General features: G+C 42.6%; 1 protein-coding gene and 1 long non-coding RNA gene across 2 annotated transcripts; one reads left to right on the top strand and one right to left on the bottom strand.

Moving 5' to 3' along the window:
* The first annotated feature begins 2,236 nt into the window (after positions 1–2,236).
* Positions 2,237–3,540, top strand: LOC139560228 (uncharacterized). The gene is made up of 2 exons (XR_011671891.1): positions 2,237–3,188; positions 3,368–3,540. It is a non-coding gene; the product is annotated as an uncharacterized lncRNA (long non-coding RNA).
* Positions 3,541–5,304: 1,764 nt separating this feature from the next.
* Positions 5,305–15,990, bottom strand: LOC139560109 (calcium-activated potassium channel subunit beta-2-like). The gene is made up of 5 exons (XM_071376618.1): positions 10,639–15,990; positions 8,798–8,926; positions 8,416–8,586; positions 7,830–8,025; positions 5,305–6,459 (listed from the first exon to the last, which is right to left on the bottom strand). The coding sequence occupies exons 1-5, from the start codon at positions 10,647–10,649 to the stop codon at positions 6,175–6,177; spliced, it is 792 nt and encodes a 263-aa protein (XP_071232719.1). The 5' UTR covers positions 10,650–15,990; the 3' UTR covers positions 5,305–6,174.
* Positions 15,991–19,829: the final 3,839 nt, after the last annotated feature.

Below are 19,829 nucleotides of genomic sequence, written 5' to 3' on the forward strand. Positions count from 1 at the left end.
ACCTCTACGCAGACGACATCCTTCTGTATACATCTGGCCCTTCTTTGGACACTGTGCTAACAAACCTCCAAACTAGCTTCAATGCCATACAACACTCCTTCCTTGGCCTCCAACTGATTTTAAATGCTAGTAAAACTAAGTGCATGCTCTTCAACTGATTGCTGCCCGCAACCGCCCGCCCGACTAGCATCACTACTCTGGACGGTTCTGACTTAGAATATGTGGACAACTACAAATACTTAGGTGTCTGGTTAGACAGTAAACTCTCCTTCCAGACTCACATTAAGCATCTCCAATCCAAAATTAAATCTAAAATCGGCTTCCTATTTTGCAACAAATCCTCCTTCACTCATGCTGCCAAACATACCCTCGTAAAACTGACTATCCTACCGATCCTTGACTTCGGCGATGTCATTTACAAAATAGCCTCCAACACGCTACTCAGCAAACTGGATGCAGTCTATCAGATTGCCATCCATTTTGTCACCAAAGCCCGATATACTACCCACCACTGCGACCTGTATGCTCTCGTTGGCTGTATGCTCTCACTACATATCCGTCACCAAACCCACTGGCTCCAGGGCATCTATAAGTCTATGCTAGGTAAAGCCCAGCCTTATCTCAGCTCACTGGTCACCATAGCAACACCCACCCGTAGCACACACTCCAGCAGGTATATTTCACTGGTCATCCCCAAAGCCAACACTTCCTTTGGCCACCTTTCCTTCCAGTTCTCTGCTGCCAATGATTGGAACAAATTGCAAAAATCACTGAAGCTGGAGTCTTATATCTCCCTCTCTAACTTTAAGCATGAGCTGTCAGAGCAGCATACCGATCAGTGTATCTGTACACAGCCAATCTGTAAATAGCACACCCAACTACCTCATCCCCATATTGTTATTTATCCTCTTGCTCTTTTGCACCCCAGTATCTCTACTTGCACTACATCATCTGCACATCTATCACTCCAGTGTTAACGCTAAGGTTAAATAAAAATAAATAAAAATACTATTTGGCCATCAGATTTGCCTCCAATGTTCCTTATAGGACACATCACTGCACTGGTTATCTCTGTATACCCATCGCAAGACCCACTGGTTGATGCTTATTTATAAAACCCTCTTAGGCCTCACTCCCCCCTATCTGAGATATCTACTGCAGCCCTCATCCTCCACATACAACACCTGTTCTGCCAGTCACATTCTGTTAAAGGTCCACAAAGCACACACATCCCTGGGTCACTCGTCTTTTCAGTTCGCTGCAGCTAGTGACTTGAACGAGCTGGAACAAACACTCAAATGGGACAGTTTCATCTCAATCTCTTTAGTCAAAGATTCAATCATGGACACTCTTACTGACAGTTGTGGCTGCTTTGCGTGATGTTTCGTTGTCTTCACCTTCTTACCCTTTGTGCTGTTGTCTGTGCCCAATAATGTTTGTACCATGTTTTGTGCTGCTACCATGTTGTGCTGCTGCCATGTTGTGTTGCTACCATGTTGTTGTCATGTTGTGTTGCTACCATCCTGTGTTGTCATGGGTTTCTGCCTTGCTATGTTGCGTCTTAGGTCTCTCTTTATGTAGTGTTGTTTTGTCTCTCTTGTCATGATGTGTGTTTTGTCCTATTTTTTTTATCCCAGCCCCTGTCCCCGCATAAGGCCTTTTGTCATTTGGTAGGCCGTCATTGTAAATAAGAATTTGTTCTTAACTGACTTGCCTAGTAAATAAAGGTTAAATAAAATAAATAAAAATAAACGCACTACTCTAACCCTGGAAACCTCAACCTGCCTCTCTCACACCGGACATTTCTGATCCCCAGCCCCATGTTCACCCCTACAATTACCACATACCACTACTTTCCCCAATGCTACACATTCCTTTGTCTGATGCCCTTCTGCACATGTATCACACCTAGGAACCTCCATCCTACCCACTGTTGCCACATGCCCATCAGCTTGACACCTGTAACAACATAATGTTTTCGGCACAAAAGCTCGTACATGATAACTTATATACCCTAACATCACTTTGTCGAGCAAAGACATTTAGCAAAGACTCAACATCAAAACTCAAAAAAACAGACAACGACTCTTCTGTTTCACCACCACTGTTTCTCTGCGTCTTACCAAAGACGGGCATCACAAACACCAGGAATCTTCCCATTCAGTTGGTCAACTTTCACATTTTGTAAGGACCTACGCCGGACAGGAGAAGCAGGTACGGGGAGTCAGACATTTATTCAGGGACAGACAAGGAAACAAGACAGAAACCGCGTCGGAACACGGGTAACACGGACATGAGACAAATAATCCCGAAGCAGGGAACAGAGCTAGGAAACAGACAGATATAGGGAAGGAAATTACACAAGTAATGGAGTCCACGTGAGTCCAATGAGCGCTGATGCACGTGACGGGGAAAGGCAGGTGTGCGTACTGAAGGTGGCTCGAGTGCATAATGTTGAGGAGTCTGGCGCCCTCGAGCGCCAGAGGGAGGAAAAGCGGGAGCAGGCGTGACAGTACCCCCCCCTCCCCCTTCTAGGGCCGCCACCCGGCGCCACACCTGGGCGAACCGGCCGAGAAATAGGCGCTGGGCAAGCCGGCTGGGGGAGGGGGAGGAAGAGCGGGAGCAGGCGTGACAGTGTACCCTCGGCCCAGATGTTTGTCCGCCGCTGTCAACATACCTGGAGAAGAGCAAGGGTGGCTATTCTCAAGACCAACTCCAGGTATCGTCGACAAGCGGACCGTCGCCGGACCCCAGCTTCCCGCTACCGCATTGGGCAGAGGGTATGGCTTTCAACTCAGGATCTGCCCCTTCGGGTAGAGTCCCGCAAGCTGTCTCCCCGGTTCATTGGTCCTTTTCCCATCTCCAGAGTCCTGAGTTCCACTGCTGTCCATCTTGTGTTACCCCGTACCCTCCGTATTCACCCTACCTTCCATGTGTCTAGGATTAAGCCTGTGTCTCACTGTCCTTTGTCTTCTGTCTCCAGGCCCATCCCTCCCCCCGGGTTATCGGTGGCCAGCCAGCGTATACGGTAAGACGCCTACTGAAGGTTCGACCACGGGGCAGGGGTTTCCAGTACCTGGTTGACTGGGAGGGTTATGGCCCAGAGGAGAGGTGCTGGGTTCCTGCTAAAGACATCTTGGACCCGGCCCTCATCGTCAATTTCCACCGCCGACACCCCAGTCAGCCAGGTATGCGCACAGGTTTCACCTGTTCCTGTGATTGTCTCCACCCTCTCCAGGTGTCACTTATTTTCCCCAGTGTATTTATCCCTGTGTTTCCTGTCTCTCTCTGCCAATTCGTCTTGTATGTTTCCAAGTCAACCAGCATTTTTCCCGTTCTCCTGCTTTTTGCATTCTCCTTTTTCTAGTCCTCCCGGTTTTGACCCTTGCCTGTTTCTGGACTTTGTACCCGGCTGCCTTGACCACGAGCCTGTCTGCCACTCTGTACCTCCTGGACTCTGATCTGGTTTTGACCTTTTTGCCTGTCCATGACCATTCTCTTGCCAAACCCTTTGGATTAATAAACATTGTTAGACTCCAACCATCTGCCTCCTGTGTCTGTATTTGGGTCTCGCCTTGTGCCTTGATACACATTTACCCAGTGGTGGAAAAAGTACCCAATTGTCATACCTGAGTAAAAGTAAAGATACCTTAGTAGAAAATGACTCAAGTAAAAGTGAAAATCACTCAGTAAAATCCTACTTGAGTAAAAGTCTAAAAGTATTTGGCTTTAAATATACTTAAGTATCAAAAGTAAATGTAATTGCTAAAATATAGTTAAGTATCAAAAGTAAAAGTATAAATAATTTCAAATTCCTTATATTAAGCAAACTAGACGGCACCATTGTCTTGTTTTTTTATTTACGGATAGCCAGGGGCACACTCCAACAGTCAGACATAATTTACAAAGGAAGCATGTGTTTAGTGAGTCAGTCAGATCAGAGGCAGTAGGGATGACCAGGGATGTTCTCTTGATAAGTGTGTGAATTAGACAATTTTCCTGTCCTGCTAAGCATTCAACATGTAAAGAGTAATTTTGGGAGGCAGGGAAAATGTATGGAGTAAAAAGTACATAATTTTCTTTAGGAATGTAGTGAAGTAAAAGTAAACGTTGTCAAAAATATAAATAGTAAAGTAAAGATACCCCAAAAAACTACTTAAGTAGTACTTTAAATTATTTCTACTTAAGTACTTTACACCACTGCATTTACAGCTATCCCAGAAATCACTCCTGTCAATGGCGGCCTTTTCTTGAGAGAAAACAATTCACATCTTTTGTCCCCATTCGTTTAACGCAGAGCACCTGCTCCCTCTGACCAGCAGAAACACAAACAATTATCACAAGACAACTATCACCTTCACCGATTCCTCAGCATCCAACTGTTTTCACCCACCCTGAAACCACAAATGGATCAGCCTGAAGGCAAGGGTTCACTTTTCACAAAATTACCCTCCTACCGTCGCTGACTCATCTTTATCCTGACCCTCGGTGCAATCCTCAGGCTCCGAGAACTTCATCACACCTACCACCTCCAATACTTTGCCCTCACTCATTTCCAATTGTCCTCCTGTCTTCAATCCGGCATACAGCTCCCTCTGCTTACACTTCCTTCCATTCTTCTTTAACAGATCTCCCTTTTTTCAGCCATTTTAACCCGATTCAAGCTCCCCCTCATCTTCCCTCTCTCTCTTCGACCTCCTCTGCCTCTCTTTTTCCTTCCATTACTCCGCTGTATTCCAGGTATACGTCTCCATATGATATTGCACTTCTCCTGACATACATCTTGTTCTTGTCCTCTGAAGGGACGCCATTTTCATAAACGCAGATGTATCTTCCGAAACCGTCTTACAGCCATTAGACCTACTGGGCACTCCTTATAGCTATCTCTCCCAATCTAAAATGGAATAGGCCGCCTACGCTGCTTCTGGGCAGGGGGTAATAACATTGTCATGAAGTGGACAGCAAAGGGGGGCAAATTTAAGGAAACCCCCTTGCTTGATTGTAAAATATTTGCTGCGTTCCATTGCTGTAAAAGGGAGATGGAAGCGGGCAGTTGGCCAAGCAAACAACACGTGTGTCATGACAAGGGAGAGCAGTGAAACCGACAATATCAAAGATGTGATTAATGCAGCCATAAAATGTGTATTTCTATCCAAAGCCAGTCTTATGCAAAGCCAGGTGTGACATCTTTCTCAAGCAAGGAAAGGCTCAAAGGCTGTTATGCCAAATGCCCTCAAAGGAAAGAATTTCTGAACAAGAATGTAGGGTTTATTACAGTTGCATAATTTGTAAACAATTATTTGATTCACCATTAAATTATTTATTTCATTCTGATATGCCTCACCATGGGAAGGCATAAGTGCATGTATATGTCATGAGAGGTCAATGTGTTGCATACAGAGCAAAATGTATTACAAATAAACAGAATGGAGTTTGCAGCTTTCCTGGGGTTGTCATCAGAGCAACACAAGACACTGATTTTTGTTGTTGCTGCATAGCACACAAGTTCTGTATGACAGACTGAACAAAGAAATGGTATTTACTATAAATAATATAAGCTATAACTGACCCCTAAAATATGTTGATGGTGTCATTCAGCATTTTCCCCATTAGATTCTGCATATTCTACCTAGTTCGAGTATATCCACAATGGTCTTTAACCCTCTTCATAGTGAACATACAGGAACTGAAACAGGGTTCTAACTTTGACACAGTAGGACGTGAACAGTTATCTTCAGCAAATACATTGGTCAATTTAGGAGAATGAACTCTCTGTCTCGTTCCGTCAGCACAAATGTAGCTTGGCATTGTCATCTGTGTTAGATAAAGTGCTCACCAATACTCAACATTTAGGATTGTACCCAACTTTCTGTGAAAGTCCCATGTTCAGCGTTGGTGAATAATTGAATAACTTTCAAATAGCCTGTTAATTTATATAACAAGCTTACATATTCAGTAAGAAAACATGCAAGTTGCTTTCCAGGCAACAAGGGTCGTACATTAATTTATCTGCTTTCCAAGCCAGTCCAGCAACCTGTTCCAAATCTCTCAGCGCTGAGAGAGCGACATTACAAGAGGTCACAGGGTCATTCGGTTGAAACAATCCCTTTCATGTCATCATTTGTCCGGACTGGCGGCCATGTTTGACGCTCTCAGCTGCCACGCCAGCAAGCTTCACCTTTCGATCTTGATAACCTGCTCGCACATAATGGAGAGGTGCTGGGTGAGTTTGACCATGAAGATGATGGCGGTGCCCCCCGTGAGCATACAGGATGGCCAGAAGAGCGAGTGGAAGACGGGACTGTGGCCGTACTGTCGGGTCAGGAGGGCACTCTCCTGCTGGTCGCTGGGGTCGTAGTAGCACGGGACCTGGTGGTGCGGCTTCAGGCGCTCTGAGATGTTCACGATAATGTGGTGCATGGCATTGGTGTCCTTCTGGCACTTTGGCACGTAGAAACACTGGAAATAGAAAAGTGGGTGGGTGACATTGATGTTAGATCGGGGGCTTTCAGCATGCATACCTAACCTACAGGCTTAGTAAGCATCCTTTGATACTCAACATAAATATTTATTTGTATAAACATTTGTTCCTGTTGAGAGAAACAGGTACATAGTGCATCATGAGTCATGCATAGGGCTAGGAGTTTCCCAGACCACCTGAACAGGAAGAATCAGGCCTGCTAGCTCACATGCTGGCTAGACAGGGCACGCGCGTCCGTCCGCGTGTGATTTTGTCCATCCCCACCAGATGAAATCAGAACACGCAGGTTGAAATATCAAAACGAACTCTGAACCAACCATATTAATTTGGGAACAGGTCAAAACACATGAAACATTCAGGGCCATTTAGCTAGCTAGCTTGCTGTTGCTAGCTAATTTGTCATGGGATATAAACACTGGGTGGTTATTTTACCTGAAATGCACAAGGTCCTTTTTTTCTGTATCTTTGTAGAATTTTTACCCATTTTGAATCACTCAAAATCGTGTGTTCTCTTCTCCGCCAATTAATTCACAGATAAAAGGGGAAACCTAGTTATTTTCTAGTAATCTCTCCTCCATCAGTCTTCTTCTTCTGTGGACTTTATATGGCGATTGGCAACCAACTTTAAGGTGCATTACCACCACCAACTGGACTGGAGTGTTGATCTTGGTTCATCTTTCAATCACCCACATGGCTATATGCTCCTAAAAACCAATGAAGAGATGGGAGAGGTAGGACTTGCAGTGTGTCAAGCGTCAAAAATAGAACCATGTTCTATTTTAGCGCCTGGCTACTCAGACGCTCATTGACACACGCAAGCAGTTTAGATGAAATGATTGAATAACATGTATGTGTGTCACGTTTGTGTGTCACGTTTGTCGTCGGAAGGAGACCAAGGCGCAGCTTGCGTAGAGTTCCACATTCTTTAATAGTGAAACTTACAACAAAACAACAAAGAATCTAACAAATGTGCAGTATTGCAGTGCACAAGGCAACTATACAAAAACAAGATCCCACAACACAAATGAGGAAAATGGCTACCTAAATATGATCCCCAATCAGAGACAACGATAAATAGATGTCTCTGATTGGGAACCATATCAGGCCAACATAGACATACAAAAACCCCTAGACATACAAAAACCCTAGACATACAAAAACTAGCGTACCCACCCTAGTCACACCCTGACCTAACCAAAATATATAGAAAAACAGAGATATCTAAGGTCAGGGCGTGACAATGTGTACATATATTTTTCAAGGCGCGCGGTGTGGTCAGCATATCAAAGCCCCGTGTCAACATACGCTATCCAGTCTTTCACAACCTCCATTCTGACCCTCCGTTCACCTCAAAGTTGGCGTCCCAGCTCTCCTCATTGTGTGATAAGCGGCTGACCCTGCCCGTGGTGTTGACACTGACGTAGACCTGCAGACAGGGGTACTTGGAGCCTCTCCAGCAGTCCGAGCCACAGCTGTAAGAGCAGTTCATGTCTGCTGTGATGGTGGAGTTGAGCACGATACAGACACTCCTCTCTGTCCACACACTATATGGAGAGATTAAGGTAATAATTAAAGGCTATTGTAGGATTTACACAGTGGCATGTAAATATAGATTTTTATCTGTATTCAAATAAAATTGCAGAAAGATGTTGGGGTGTAAAAATACCAGGTAGAGAGGTAGATGCGTCATTTTCACATTTCAATTTAGCATTTAAGCATTGCATTTTAGAATTGGCGCAGATAACCCTCCATAATACTGTGGCATGCTGTGCAGTGACTTGCACAAAGAAAAGACTGACAAACAAACATCCCGACTCAACACTACAAAGGCAGATTGTTTGAATTGCAGTCTTTCAGAATGAGCGAAAGCAGAGTCCACCCAAAAGTACAAAATACACACAAAACAATCCACTGTCAGATGGATAGTCCAGTACCTGTCTGCATAGGAGCGCAGTACAGTGATGCCCAGGACAAAGTACATCATGGCCGACGCAATGACCATGCCCAGGCCTAGGAGAATAGCCCGGTCCTCCCCAGCCTTCATAGCTGTCACCGTCTTCTTCTTGTCCATCAGGTCAACGTCTCGGAATTTCTGGTAGATGGACCTGAGGTAGTGGTCAGGCCAGTGTTGCGGTCAAGTCCATTTCAACTCATTTTACAAAGAGGATTTTTTAGTTTTGTTGAATCAGTTGACATTTTTCTCAATTTAAATCAGGAGATTATCTGTTTCCTTCTTGGAGGAACCCCCACTGCATGTCAGAAAAACATATATTAAAATGAATGATTAAAAGAGTGTTTTTAAGAGTGACAGTGTACCTCGTCGGTCCTCCTCCTGATGCTGCCCATCCCGCACTTTTAGCACCTGTCACAAATAACCTCTTTCCAGATGTCCCATGACCTCCTCTTCTCACAGAAGAAGCGGTGCGGAAAGACTGATGGAATGACCTGCACAAAATAACAGTCTGTTATCACTCTAGACCAGTGGTTCCCAACCTTTTGTGGTTACTGTACCACCAACTGAATTTTGCTCTTACCGGAGTACCCCTGAAGTACCCCCTCATGTGCATTTTACCAGTAGGCCTATGGTTTTATGAGTCTTCTCGAGTACCGCCTGTGGATAGGCTAAGTACCTCTGGTTGGGAATCACTGCTCTATTCTATATACCTGTTTGTGCTCAGACAATCCCCAACAGTTCAACTTGCTGAACAGTTGGCAATGAGATATACTACTGCAGGGTTTCCCAAACTCGGTCCTCGCGAACCCAAGGGGTGCATTTTTTCCCTTCTTCCTAGCACTACATGGCTGATTCAAATAATCAACTAATCTTTAAGCTTTGATAATTTGAATCAGCTGTGTAGTGTTAAAAATACATTTGAGGATCGAATTTGGGAAACTACCCTGTTAACTACCCTGTTAAATATGCTGTTAACTACCCTGTTAAATAGGCTGTTAAATATGCTGTTAACTACCCTGTTAACTACGCTGTTAAATATGCTGTTAACTATCCTGTTAACTACGCTGTTAACTACCCTGTTAAATAGGCTGTTAAATATGCTGTTAACTAGCCGGTTAACACCCTGTTAAATATGCTGTTAACTACCCTGTTAACTACGCTGTTAAATATGCTGTTAACTACCCTGTTAACTACATTGTTAAATATGCTGTTAACTACCCTGTTAAATATGCTGTTAACTACCCTGTTAAATATGCTGTTAACTACCCATTATATTGTGCCATTACTACATAAGATTTTTTTTTTTACATAAGTTAGCTTCAACTACTACATTTACATTTTAGTCATTTAGCAGACGCTCTTATCCAGAGCGACTTACAGTAGAGTGCATACATTTTATTACATTTTTACATACTGAGACAAGGATATCCCTACCGGCCAAGAGCAGACGCTCTTAACCAGAGCGACTTACAGTAGAGTGCATACATTTTATCACATTTTTTTTTTTTTTTTTTTTTTTACATACTGAGACAAGGATATCCCTACCGGCCAAACCCTCCCTAACCCGGACGACGCTATGCCAATTGTGCGTCGCCCCACGGATCTCCCGGTTGCGGCCGGCTGCGACAGAGCCTGGGCGCAGCCGGCCGCAAGATAGTAGAGCCTGGGCGCAGCCGGCCGCAAGATAGTAGCTATCTGTACTAGATAGTACAGATAGACAGATCAACAGTAGTTATACATTTTGCTCAATAGCGATTTCATAGATTATATATCAAGGAATGAAATGGCATGAATCATACTCAATGACAGATTGTCAACTATAACATTAATTTAGATTAATGATGGTAATTCATTGTATTTCTTCACCGTAAATCTTCAGTCAACCCGCTTATGACCACTCTTGCCCACTTTCGTGTCATGGAAACAACACTGAACTAGAACACTACTGTTTGAAACATAGCTGTGTACCATCACAGAGACACATGTTAAAAGATGCTCTACTGTTGTTTCAAGATAGTTGTGCAACTCAAAGGCAGAAAGCCTACCTGTGTTGCATAACTTTTACATCAAATTCACTATGTGTGAAAGCTCAAAGATAGAGATGGAGCAAAAGACAGAAAGCCTACCTGTGTTGCATAACTTTGACATCAAATTCACTATGTGTGAAAGCTCAAAGATAGAGATGGAGCAAAAGAAAGCCTACCTGTGTTGCATGACTTTGCTGTCAAATTCACTACGTGTGAAAGCCAAGTTGTTAACAAAATATTATTTGGTTTATACAATTCAAAAGAAATGACTAAGTATTTATCCTACGACATCAACAAGTATGTAGTAGTGATCCACCATAACCAGGAAGAAGAACAAATGACTTGAATAGGACAGAAGTGTTCCTTTAATATAGTGGACATTCAGGTGCAGCGCCACCAGCTAAACAAACATCTCATTTTGCAACACAAAGAAACGTTAATAAGGTGAGACAGGATGATAAATGAGCATGGATAAAAGGTGTTAATGTCGATGAACTTGTCATGAAAGACGTAGCTCCTGGAGCACGAACCATATGAATGCAACCCCTGTCAACACAAACTCATTGTGTCCTCTCATTTAACATCAACAACTTGCCAAGGCTGGCAGACTGAATCATGGTCACTGAACATTCCACCCAATAGCACACAGCTTTCTGCCATTAAAAGTCCCATGCATATTCAATTGGGCAGCAGCCACGGCCATGTTCTTTAGCAGTGGGAATTTTAGCATGTAAATCTTGGTGGGCCAAAAAAAATATAAAAAAAGTGTTATGTAGATTGTTGACGTGATTCATGATGATGACTGCTTGTCTAACTTGCTAGCTAAGATTTTGAAAGTATGATGTTGACATGATCAGTCCAATCAAAGCTACGGTAGATATAATGTGATTTGACGTCGTTTTGTCTGTGGCCAATGACCTTGAGCCTTCTTGGAGGGGCACTTCTAATGTAACTCTATGGCAGCACCCAAGGGGCCTGATTTTTCGAGCTCTCCCTGCAGATTTTGCGGTGACGTAGTGTCCCCATGAGTGACAGAACACTGAGCCAATCACGTCGCAACTAAAGAACATTACCAACTCTTGCGCTCCGTATTTTCCGCTGGCTGCCTCAGGTACTATACAGATTGTATTATGGAAACAGCCAGTTCATTTAAGCAGTGAAAATGCATTTTCCTATTTTATATACAGTGCCTTTGGAAAGTATTCAGACCCCTTGACTTTTTCCACAATTTGTTACATTACATTACTAAAATGGATTAAATAAATAAAAATATCAGCAATCTACACACAATACCCCAAAATAACAAAGTGAAAATATGTTTAGACATTTTTGCACATTTCCTAAAGATAAAAAACAGAAATAAGTTATTTACATAAGTATTCAGACCCTTTGCTATGAGACTCGAAATTGAGCTCAGGTGCATTCTGTTTCCATTGATCATCCTTGAGATGTTACTACAACTTGATTGGAGTCCACCTGTGGTAAATTCAATTGATTGGACATGATTGGGAAAGCCACACCTGTCTATATAAGGTCCCACATTTGTAAATCCATGTCAGAGCAAAAACCAAGCCATGAGGTCCAAAGGAATTGTCCGTAAAGCACCGAGACAGGATTGTGTCGAGGCACAGATCTGGGTAAGGATACCAAAACATTTCTGCATCATTGAAGGTCCAAGAACACAGTGGCTTCTATCATTCTTACATGGAAGAAGTTTGGAATCACCAAGACTCTTCCTAGAGCTGGCCGTCTGCCCAAACTGAGCAATCGGTGGAGAAGGGCCTTGAAGATGGGAGAACCTTCCAAAAGGACAACCATCTCTGCAGTACTCCACCAATCAGGCCTTTATGGTAGAGTGACCAGACAGAAGCCACTCCTCAGTAAAAGGCACATGACAGCCCGCTTGAAGTTTGCCAAAAGGCACCGAAAGACTCTCAGACCATGAGAAACAAGATTCTCTGGTCTGATGAAACCAAGATTGAACGATTTGGCCTGAATGCCAGGTGTCACGTCTGGAGGAAACTTGGCAAAATCCCTACTGTGAAGCATGGTGGTGGCAGCATCATGCTGTGGGGATGTTTTTCAGTGGCAGGGACTGGGAGACTAGTCAGGATCGAGAGAGATGAAAGGAGCAAACTACAGAGATATCCTTGATGAAAACCTACTCCAGAGTGTTCAGGACCTCCGACTGGGGCAAAAGTCCATCTTCCAACAGGACAATAACCCTAAGCAGACATCCAAGAAAACGCAGGAGTAGCTTCAGGACAAGTCAAATCATATTTTATTGGTCACATACACATTATTAGCAGATGTTAGCATCGTAGCATCATTAGGTGCAAAAACTCGACTTACCAGTTGTGGCCCACTTTTTGGAAGCAAACCCCTTGATTTCGTCCCTACGTTATATCGGCGAGGGGGTGACCTCGACAATTTATTGTTAAAACGAGAGGCTGCCTAGATCTTTAATTTAAGGACTCTTGCGCCCTTCGGTCTCAACGTAGAATTTGATCTGAAGCCATTCTTGTGATTATTGTGATTTTGCTCTTCATTGTACATGTTTGTAGGCCTATGTAGCCAAATTGTATCTATGATCGGAAAGGAAAGAAATTCCACAAATGAACTTTTAACAAGGCACACCTGTTAATTGAAACGCATTCCAGGTGACAACCTCATGAAGCTGGTTGAGAGACTGCTAAGAGTGTGCAAAGCTGTCATCAAGGCAAAGGGTGGCTACTTTGAGGAATTACATTTGTTTACCGCTTTTTTGGTTATATGATTCCATATGTGTTATTTCGTAGTGTTGATGTCTTCACTATTCTACAATGTAGAAAATAGTAAAAATAAAGACAAATCCTTAAATGTGTAGGTGTGTCCAAACTTTTGACTGGTACTGTATATATATATATTTTTAACCTTTATTTAACTAGGCAAGTCAGTTAAGAACAAATTCTTATTTACAATGACGGCCTACCAAAAGACAAAAGGCCTCCTTCGGGGACGGGGGCTGGGATAAAACTAAAAAATATACGACAAAACACACATCACGACAAGAGAGACACCACAACACTACACAAAGAGAGACCTAAGACAACAACATAGCAAGGCAGCACCACATGACAACACAGCATAGTAGCAACACCACATGACAACAACATGGTAGCAGCACAACATGGTAGCAGCACAAATCATGGTACAAACATTATTGGGCACAGACAACAGCACAAAGGCATGAAGGTAGAGACAATATTACATCAGGTGAACCAACCACAACTGTCAGTAAGAGTGTCCATGATTGAGTCTTTGAATGAAGAGATGGAGATAAAATTGTTCCGTTTGAGTGTTTTTGCAGCTCGTTCCAGTCGCTAGCTGCAGCGAACTGAAAAGAGGAGCGGCCCAAGGATGTGTGTGCTTTGGGGCCCTTTAACAGAATGGGACTGGCAGAACGGATGTTGTATGTGGAGGATGATGGCTGCAGTAGATATCTCTAAGCATCAACCAGTGGGTCTTGCAACAGGTATACAGAGATGACCAGTTTACAGAGGAGTATAGAGTGCAGTGATGTGTCCTATAAGGAGCATTGGTGGCAAATCTGATGGCCGAATGGTAAAGAACATCTAGCCGCTCGAGAGCACCCTTACTTGCCGCTCTATAAATTACGTCTCCGTAATCTATATATATATATTAATTTCAGGGCTTACTGGAGAAAGTGGGAGACAGTATTCAACTAACCATTGTTGTGGAAAATTAGATCCAAAGATTAAATCAGAGACTATTTAATTATATAATAGAAAAATCTTTAGTACAAGCAGCTGCAGTGGAGATGTACCTCTGGTTTCACAGGGAAAAACTCAAAGAGTAAATGGTTCCATGTCTCTTATATTGTGGGAGGTGACGATACAATCATATTGTTTACACAACAGTTCTTTATACAAGCAAAAGTTCCGGGAACACAATGGCCTTGTGTTAGGGTGCAGACATACCAGGAGTCTATGAAAGGCATGACATCACAGTCCAACACAGAACATATCCCCTCGAGAAGTAACAACAGCTCACCCCAAATTCTGCCATCACACCATCATAGAGCCCCCTACACATAAACATGGAGAAGAACATATTAGTTATAGATGGTTGCTTACGTTTCACAGTGACCACCATTTTGAGAGCGTAATTAAGGATAAGCCTATACGTCCTCCATGTTATTGAATAATTTAACGGTTGCTGTACCTCTCTGCATTCCAATTATCTCTCTAATGACGCATGTCCTCCTAACGCTGCTGACCTTGTGTGACAATCTCCATGCTACTTTACTTAGGTTATTTACTACTCTCAAATGCTTTCCCAACTTTGAGTTTTGTATTACAGTATAATCACCACACCTCTGAATTTGTTGAATGTGTCAGTGTCAGTCTCTATTGATGTGTTGATGCTTTTGTTCATGTCAAATCATTAGAAAGTGTTATAAATGTCAATTTTCCAACTTGTACTTTTCGCTTGTTAAATGTGATGTTCAAATACACTTACATCAGCAACCAATGAGTTTGAGTTGACATTACACATGAGTTTGAGTTGACATTAAATATGAGTTTGAGTTGACATTACACATAATATTGAGTTGACATTAAATATGAGTTTGAGTTGACATTACACATGAGTTTGAGTTGACATTAAATATGAGTTTGAGTTGACATTAAATATGAGTTTGAGTTGACATTACACATGAGTTTGAGTTGACATTACACATGAGTTTGAGTTGACATTACATATGAGTTTGTGTTGACATTACACATGAGTTTGAGTTGACATTACACATAATATTGAGTTGACATTACATATGAGTTTGAGTTGACATTACACATAATATTGAGTTGACATTACATATGAGTTTGTGTTGACATTACATATAATATTGAGTTGACATTAAATATGAGTTTGAGTTGACATTACATATAATATTGAGTTGACATTACATATGAGTTTGAGTTGACATTACACATAATATTGAGTTGACATTACATATGCGTTTGAGTTGACATTACATATGAGTTTGTGTTGACATTACATATAATATTGAGTTGACATTAAATATGAGTTTGAGTTGACATTACATATGAGTTTGTGTTGACATTACACATGAGTTTGAGTTGACATTACATATGAGTTTGTGTTGACATTACACATGAGTTTGAGTTGACATTAAATATGCGTTTGAGTTGACATTAAATATGAGTTTGAGTTGACATTACACATGAGTTTGAGTTGACATTACATATGAGTTTGAGTTGACATTACACATGAGTTTGAGTTGACATTAAATATGAGTTTGTGTTGACATTACATATGAGTTTGTGTTGACATTAAATATGAGTTTGAGTTGACATTAAATATGAGTTTGAGTTGACATTAAATATGAGTTTGAGTTGACATTACACATGAGTTTGAGTTGACATTACACATGAGTTTGAGTTGACATTACATATGAGTTTGAGTTGACATTACATATGAGTTTGAGTTGACATTAAATATGAGTTTGAGTTGACATTACACATGAGTTTGAGTTGACATTACACATGAGTTTGAGTTGACATTACACATGAGTTTGGGTTGACATTACACATGAGTTTGAGTTGCCATGACATATTAATCATAAGCAAAGGAAAATGAGTGATAATGATGTTAGTTATAGGGTTTATTTCTTTGGTTACAACCCCTCTGGGAAATTGTCTTTGATAGTCCACAGTTTAGTGGGTGCTAAGTCTCACCATAAGGCCTGGCATTTTTACACTCACCACAGGCCACAATGCATTTCAAAGCTGGCCCATACTAATAATCTGCCTCTGACTGCTTGGGGATGACAACATCTGCTTCTTAGACAATGTCTCAGGATGTATTTTCTGCCTTGTCCTTCAAGTGGTTATTGCTCTGTGGCCAGGTGTCCCAGTGTTTAGTCTTTAAAAAGGCACATGCTCCACTGAAAGACACATGCTCCACTGAAAGGCATGCTCCACTGAAAGACACATGCTCCACTGAAAGACACATGCTCCACTGAAAGACACATGCTCCCCTGAAAGACACATGCTCCACTGAAAGACACATGCTCCACTGAAAGACACATGCTCCACTGAAAGACACATGCTCCACTGAAAGACACATGCTCCACTGAAATACACATGCTCCACTGAAAGACACATGCTCCACTGAAAGACACATGCTCCACTGAAAGACACATGCTCCACTGAAAGACACATGCTCCACTGAAAGACACATGCTCCACTGAAATACACATGCTCCACTGAAAGACACATGCTCCACTGAAAGACACATGCTCCACTGAAAGACACATGCTCCCCTGAAAGACACATGCTCCACTGAAAGACACATGCTCCACTGAAAGACACATGCTCCACTGAAAGACACATGCTCCACTGAAAGACACATGCTCCCCTGAAATACACATGCTCCACTGAAAGACACATGCTCCACTGAAAGACACATGCTCCCCTGAAAGACACATGCTCCACTGAAATACACGTGCTCCACTGAAATACACATGCTCCACTGAAATACACATGCTCCACTGAAAGACACATGCTCCCCTGAAATACACATGCTCCACTGAAATACACATGCTCCACTGAAAGACACATGCTCCCCTGAAATACACATGCTCCACTGAAAGACACATGCTCCCCTGAAATACACATGCTCCACTGAAAGACACATGCTCCACTGAAAGACACATGCTCCCCTGAAATACACATGCTCCACTGAAAGACACATGCTCCACTGAAATACACATGCTCCACGGAAAGACACATGCTCCACTGAAATACACATGCTCCACTGAAAGACACATGCTCCACTGAAAGACACATGCTCCACTGAAAGACACATGCTCCACTGAAATACACATGCTCCACTGAAAGACACATGCTCCACTGAAAGACACATGCTCCACTGAAATACACGTGCTCCACTGAAAGACACGTGCTCCACTGAAATACACATGCTCCACTGAAATACACATGCTCCACTGAAAGACACATGCTCCACTGAAAGACACGTGCTCAATTTTAATGCTCCCAGCCTGAAGCAGAATAAACTACACATTGGGCACAAACTGGTTGAATCAACGTTGTTTCAACGTAATTTGTCAACGTATTTTGTGACATGGAATGAATCTATGTGGAAAATACATCGGATTGGAAATAGTCATCAACCTAGTAAACTGTTGTTTTGAGGGTGAAATTTCAACCACAGAATTATGTCATCATGGTAACCAATTTTCAACGTAGACAAATCTTGTATGCAAAATGTTGAATTTGTACCTTTGAAACAAAGTCAGATCTTCAGTGTTACAATCAGTAGGCTGTGCAGCGCCTCCTACTGAGGAGTTTATTTACCTACAGCAATTTACTCCCATCCAGGGTTCTAACCAAGCCCAAACCTGCATTAGCTTTGATATTTGTCTCTGATTATTACCAATATGCTATGATGAGAATGAATATTGAGAGGTCTCCTTATAACTAAATGCATTCACTGTTACTGTCAAAGTCATTCCAAAGGGTAGTTTTAACAGAGCAAATGAAATATAACCATACTCTCTATAATTCATATATCACCAATGATACTATTTAGGCCTATATAACATTTGCGAAGTCATCAACCACTATTGTTTCAATTCAACCCAGGATTCAACTTAAAATATACATACAACACATACAGGCCTAGGGTTTCAAGCTTTGGTTGATGTCAAATTTAATCTTCAAGTTAATTATGAATATGTTGGATCGTTATGAATATGTTGTATCGAAGTTAAAGAATAGGACTAAATCAAATAAAACTTTATTTAAAGCGCCTTTTTGGTTGATATATCAATTATTAATTTGTAGACAAACTGGAATTAAAGTCAGACTAATTCAGTGGCACAAAATATACATCTCAATATCCAACACAATTCAATATGAATTTTGCAGTATAGTAAATAGCCTATTAACTAGTCGACAAGTTAACAAATTAAATGTTGGATTCACGTCTCCAACTAAATCAAAAATAAAAGTTAAAGAATAGGACAAAGCAGTGGCTCAGATGGAACTATACAAGCATTAGATATATCTCCTTTAAATGTTGATATTTGGTTGCATTGTCAACCGAACACAATTCGATATGACTTTTGTAATACAGTAAATAGACTAAAGTTACAAACTAATGTAACAGTTTTTGAAAAAGACCACCACCATGTGGGCCAGAGAGAGGGAGGGTTTTTCACAGCCGCCCCAAAATTCTCAGCCGCCCCAAAATGTACCTCAGTAAAACCCTCTTGTATGGGCACGGCTGTGTGTCCTTGGTTCCCGCCCTGTGAAGGCCAGTAGTTGTAAGTCACTGGCTGAGGTGGAAGTCCCGCCGCCCCATGTCGCCACCCCTTCAGTGACATGGATGGAGTGGGCAGTGAGGGACAAGTTGCTGGTGGCTCTCCGATGGGGGCTGGATGGACATCCAGGTTGGGAGCCATAGGCAGGCCCAGGGCTGGCCCTAGATCTGGCGCCATCCTGAGAGTAGGACTGAACATTAGACCCAGTGCTGGTTGTGGGTCTAGCAGTGATGTGTTCTCAGGGGCCGGTGAAGACAATGGACCCTGGAGTGACGCTTGGTCAGCTGATGAACCATGGGCAGGGCCGGACATTGGACCCAAGACTGGATCTGAGTCGGTCGGTGAGTCCAGGACAGGGCCGGACATCGGACCCAGAGCTGGTACTGGGTCGGCATGTGGGCCCAGATTAGGGCTGGAAAGGTCTTCAAGGAGAGCGGTGGACATTGGAGCCAGAACTGTGGTCGGTTCTGACGATGGCAGGTCCAGGAGAGATACTGGAGGCTCGGGTGCTGGATGGGACTCTGGTTGGAGTTGGGACTCTGGCTGGAGTTGGGACTCTGGCTGGAGAGTGGGTTTTGGTGTCAGGTCCAGGCCCAGCAGGTTGCCTAGAGGTTAACGGCGTTGGGCCAGTAAATAAAAGGTTGCTGGTTTGAATCTCCAAGACAACTAGGTGAAAAATTGCTCCTATAAATCGCTCTTAATTGCTCCTATAAGTCTCTCTGTATAAGAGTGTCTGCTTAATGACTCAAATGTAAATGTAAAATCTGCAAGTGCAGCAGGCAGTGTAGGGACCAGCGTTAAGTCCAGTGATGACTGGTAGGAACCAGCGTTGTGTTCAGTGATGACTGGTAGGGACCAGCGTTGTGTTCAGTGATGACTGGTAGGGACCAGCGTTGTGTTCGGTGATAACTGGTAGGGACCAGCGTTAAGTCCAGTGATGACTGGTAGGGACCAGCGTTGTGTTCAGTGATGACTGGTAGGGACCAGCGTTAAGTCCAG

This window comes from Salvelinus alpinus, chromosome 30, assembly GCF_045679555.1.
Source record: "Salvelinus alpinus chromosome 30, SLU_Salpinus.1, whole genome shotgun sequence".
NCBI classification, from domain to species: Eukaryota; Metazoa; Chordata; class Actinopteri; order Salmoniformes; family Salmonidae; genus Salvelinus; species Salvelinus alpinus.

Coding starts and splice junctions, on each gene's coding strand:
- LOC139560109 (XM_071376618.1), bottom strand. Junction 8,587..8,797: donor TCAGGAGGAGGACCGACGAG/GTACACTGTCAC, acceptor CCACTACCTCAG/GTCCATCTACCAGAAATTCC. Junction 8,026..8,415: donor CTGCGCTCCTATGCAGACAG/GTACTGGACTAT, acceptor CTCTCCATATAG/TGTGTGGACAGAGAGGAGTG.